The 4857-nt window shown below is 46.3% G+C and overlaps 1 protein-coding gene across 1 annotated transcript in view; it reads right to left on the bottom strand.

Annotated features, from left to right (window-relative positions):
- Ppp1r8 (protein phosphatase 1 regulatory subunit 8) overlaps window positions 1-2186 on the bottom strand; it is a 19238-nt gene extending 17052 nt beyond the window's left edge. Inside the window, exon 1 of the mRNA XM_021200298.1 lies at window positions 2083-2186. Coding sequence (XP_021055957.1) covers window positions 2083-2138 — 56 coding nt within the window. The 5' untranslated portion in view covers window positions 2139-2186. The remainder of the gene's footprint in view (window positions 1-2082) is intronic.
- Window positions 2187-4857: the final 2671 nt, after the last annotated feature.

Genomic DNA, 4857 nt, shown 5'->3' on the forward strand with positions numbered 1-4857 from the left:
CTCGAATTCAGAAATCCACCTGCCTCTGCCTCCCAGGTGCTGGGATCAAAGGCATGCGCCACCACTGCCCCACTAGAGCTTCTTTCTGTGTTTAACACTTTCTTCCTAAGTGATTGAACTGTTCCGAGGAGACTTCAGAGGGTCTGTATTTACAACTACATTTTAACACTGGCTGTGCCCTTCAGAAACAATGCAGCTCAATGTCCTGTCCCCTGGAAAGGTTTTTCCTTCTTGTTTTTGGAGACAGAGTCTCATGTCTCCAAAAAAAAGCTAGGCTCAAACCTTTGTGGGGTTGGATCTGAGGATGACCTTTAACATCTGAACCTCTTCCCTCCACCTTCCCTGTGCTAAATTACATTGTGATGTATGCCACCATGCTTGGTCTAACCTGGGGTTTCATCTAAGGTTTACTACTCCTGATATAAAGAAAGAATAAACCGGTTGTTTTGCTGGGTACAGTAACACACATGTGAATTTCCACCAGAGGGATCACTGCAAGTTCAAGGCTATCCTAGTTTGTATAACAAGTGAGTTCCAGACCAGCTAGAATTACATATAGAGATCTTGCCTCAAAACAAATATGTTAAAATAACCAAATAACAAAAATTGTTTGGGGGCTGATCAATATTATTCTCATCACAAAAGAAACGAAAACCATTACCCAGATGAACTCTTGGTACCAAATCAGAGATCTGTAATTAGGGAACTAGAGCAAATCAAAATCACGCCCACAAAACCAAGCTTCAAATGAAGGGAGGTGTGGGGGCGCCCTGAAGAGGTGTTTGTGAAAAAATGTAAGTCATCAAACTGTGCTACTTTGCATTATCATTCAAGGGGATGGATGCTCGAGTGTCAAATCACCTGACACAATTCCTGGTATACACCAGATCCTGAGGTAATAATGACAGGTGATCTCAAAGAGTCTCTTTATATTTGGCTGGCCCAAATTTGAAATAAGTGCAGCCAGGGACCAGTGTGGATAAAGAATTTGTAGGTCGAAGCACATGGATATGTTAAAAGAATAAAGAAATACTGGAAACAGCCAAGCATTCATTCACTTCCTGGGCTTGCTCTTTTGAACCTTCCAGGGCCCTTAACATTTGCACAGAAGAAACGATATCTAGTCTATCTCATCGAAGATTCAACACAGTCATCTCACAGCTCCGCTCCAAGCTCTTATGGCAGTACCTAAAAGGACAGTGCATCGAACAAAAGCCCATTTTCTTCGAGATACAGATTAAAATGAACATTAAAGCCAAAATATTTTTTCATGTGATTGACTCAGGCCCAGGAGCTGAGCATGATGCAAGGGTTTTTGCCCTTGAAGATTTCAATGTAACAGAAGCCTGAGAAGTAACATGTTAACAACCAGGAAGAGCCGCAACAGCAGAAAGGGCTCTAACACCCACCGATGCGTCCTCGTGCAAAGCAGCTCCTAGTCATTCATCTCGCACCCCACTCAACGCGTAAACCATCCTACTACTCCTCTAACTTCCCAGGGGATGAAAATGCTGTGTGCTAACTACTTCTGCAGTCTTTTGTACGGGGCTTCGTGCTGGTCTGGTCGGAGAACAAGGGGAACGGTCCCGCGCCATCCCTGCTCTCCAGGAGCACCTAGTCCGCTTGGAGGATGCAGCAGCCACGGAGGGATGCAGCATCAGGTTGGGCTGAGGTAGGGAAGTCAGCTCGTGCGCGCTCCGGACCTTCAGCACCCGGGGAAGGCATGATGCTCCCCGAGAGAGCACCGGGCACTCAGTGATGAATGAGTTAGGGCAAGTTAGGGGCCGAGGCCTGAAGCACTCCGGTGAGCGGCTGACCTCCCAAGCGCTGTATAAACTGAATAGCTTCGAGCCCCCCAAACTCGGGTTTCCGCAGAGCCTGGGCCCCAGCTCCAGGTTCCTCCGCACGTCGCCCGGCCCCTCACAGCGGACAGTTTTCCCTCAATCATTCCAGGATCTTTTTGAGACGTTCGTTTCATCGCAAAAAAAAAAAAAAAGAAGAGGAAAAAAATACAACCTTTTCCTTTCTGCCCTGGTTAACTCAACGCCAAGCCGCTCCAGTCCCAGAAACCCCATTACTCACCAAGTCGGGCAGTCGAACAGCGGGAGGCTGGAGCCGGAGTTCACGGCTGCCGCCATCTTGCGTCTCCCCCTCCCATTTGGCGGGCCTGAAGCACGCCGGGAAACTAAGAGGCCGGGAGGGAAGAGGCGGCATCCCAGCAGCCTGTGCGCAGCGCGTGCGTGCGCACGCGCAACGCAAGGACGCTCTCCGGGGAGCGCCTGTGGCGGAGGGGATCAGGGGCTGGGTTTGAAGTCTGCGGCGTTTGCCGGAGAGGCGGGGGCGGGTGGGTGGCTCCTTGGTCACGGGGTCAGGAGTGGTTTGGACCTTGGTGTGGCTTTCTCGCTGCGTTTTCCGCCAGAAACTCTTGAGCTCTGCAATCTGCATTAACTCCCTGCACCCCAACCCCTCGGGCTTCATCTAGCGATAAGCAGGTGATGGCTAGAGATAAGAAGTGATGGCTCATTCTTTTTTTTTTTCTTCCAGCCCTCCTTCCGCACGCTGCATCCGAAAGCAGAATCCTTACTCATTTGTCCTTTCTGATCCAAGTCTGGAGTGTATGGCTCAGTGGTAGAGTGTTCAGCACGCGCGAATGAGGCCACTGATTCAATTCCCCAGAACCAGTCATTTTCTGAGGTCTGGGGGAATCTATAGATTAGGTGTCGGTGTCAGAAATCATGTAGTATGTTTTTGAAAACTTTGGACAGACTCACAAGGAAAAAAAGCATCCAATTTTTTAGTGACTTAACCAATTCTCAAAAAATGTTTAATACATGACCCCTTAGGATTTTTCTCCGTGGGTCATAGTGACTGTACTGTACAAGGAAGCATTAGGGTTGCTATCTTTCTCTAAGCCATTAGCTTGCTGGTTGTAATAGTTTTGTCTATTGAGTGCTTACTGGGAAGTATGTGTTTTATATGGATCAGTTCACTTGGTATTCCCAAAACTCAAGACAGATTGATTCCAGAAGAGCGGCTCAGAGTGAGTGATACATCTACCCTCACCTTACAAGGAGTGGGATTCAAGCCTGAGTCTATATAAAGCCAAAGTCTAGTCCCATACGTTTCTGACAACATACCATTCCTTAATATGCAGCGGGTGGTCCTTTTCCCACTTTTGCAGAAAGATGGGATGCTGACTTCACAGTTTTTTTTAAAGAAACAAATTGTTGAAGGGTGTGGCAGCACATATCTGAAATCCCATCTGCCTTTGCTTCCTGAGATACAGGGTTAAAGGTAGACAACACCATGCCCTGCTAGACAGTAAAATTAATAATAATAATAATAATAATAAAACCAATCTCCAGCATTCAGGAAGCAACAGCAATAGAACATGTCATGGTTTGAATATGCTTGGCCCAGGGAGTGGCACTATTTGGAGGTTTGGACTTGTTGAAATACGTGTATCACTGCAGGCTTGGGCTTTAAGACCTGTATCCTAGCTGCCTGGAAATCAGTCTTCCACTAACAGCCTTCAGATGAAGATGTAGAACTCTCAGCTCCTCCTGCACCAGGCCTGCCTGGATGCTGCCATGCTCCAGCCTTGATGGTAATGGACTGAACCTATGAACCTATAAGCCAGCCCCAATTAAATGTTTTCGTCATAAGAGTTGTCTTGGTCATGGTATCTGTTCACAGCAGTAAAAGATTAACTATGACAGAAGTTGGTACTGGGAGTGGGGTGTTGCTGTGATAGACCTGTCCAAGTTTTTGTCTGGAAGAACGTAGATTTTGGGACTTGGAATTAAGAAAGCAATGGAATGCTCTTAAGTATTGCTTAATGGGCCATCCTAGTAGGAATATGGAAGACTTTGTTGCTGGGATTGATTTGAACTGTGCAGACCTGGTCCAAGAGGTTTCAGTGGAGAAGAGTTTCAGCAGGTAGCCTTGAGACTGTTTTTGTGGTGTATTGGTGAAGAATCTGGCTGCTTTTTGCCCTTGTCTGGAGTCTACCAGCATCTAAGGTAAAGAGATTTATATTAATTGCATTGACAAAGTCTCAAAAAAAGCTCAGCAGAGACTTTGTTCTCTGGTTAAGTCTCATGAAGAGTGTTTTGAACAAGAGTAGCAAGCTTAGAAAGGAAAAATATAAAATATATGGTTCAAGTATTANAGGGGCACCAGGAAGTGAAATGGAGCTGAATCCTATGTTCTAGGAGATAACAGATTAAGGGATTTGGGGCAAGATCATATCCAGGTAAATTGAGATCCAGGCATGGTGGTACACAGCTTCAATCCCAGAAGACAAAGCTAAACAAATCTCTGAGTTCAAGGCCAGCCTGGGACAAAGCAAGTTCTAGGTGAAGAAAAGGTTAAATCCAGGCATGGTGGTGCATGCCTTTAATCCCAGCATTACAAGAGACAGCCAAACAGATCTCTGAGTTCAAAATCAATCTACAGAGCAAGCTCCAGGAAAGCCAAGCTTAGGCAGTGAGGGAGTTAGGACACAGAAAGCTGGTGATAGAATAATGGGGGCCATGTTCCAACCCCAGCAAACAGAACACAGCAGCTTTGGTCATGTGGCTCTGGGTTTAGAGTGAAAAATAGAAGGGACTACTGGGACAATTGATGGTAGTTAGCTGGAGCTAAGAAATTAGAAGTGATTAAGAAGAGACCAGTGGGCTGGAGAGATGGCTCAGTGGTCAAGAGCACCTACTGCTCTTCCGAAGGTCCTGAGTACAAATCCCAGCAACCACATGGTGGCTCACAACCATCCATAATGAGATCTGACNCCCTCTTCTGGTGCGTCTGAAGACAGCTACAGTGTACTTAGATATAATAATAATAATCTTTAAAAAG

This window comes from Mus pahari, chromosome 6, assembly GCF_900095145.1.
Source record: "Mus pahari chromosome 6, PAHARI_EIJ_v1.1, whole genome shotgun sequence".
NCBI classification, from domain to species: domain Eukaryota; kingdom Metazoa; phylum Chordata; class Mammalia; order Rodentia; family Muridae; genus Mus; species Mus pahari.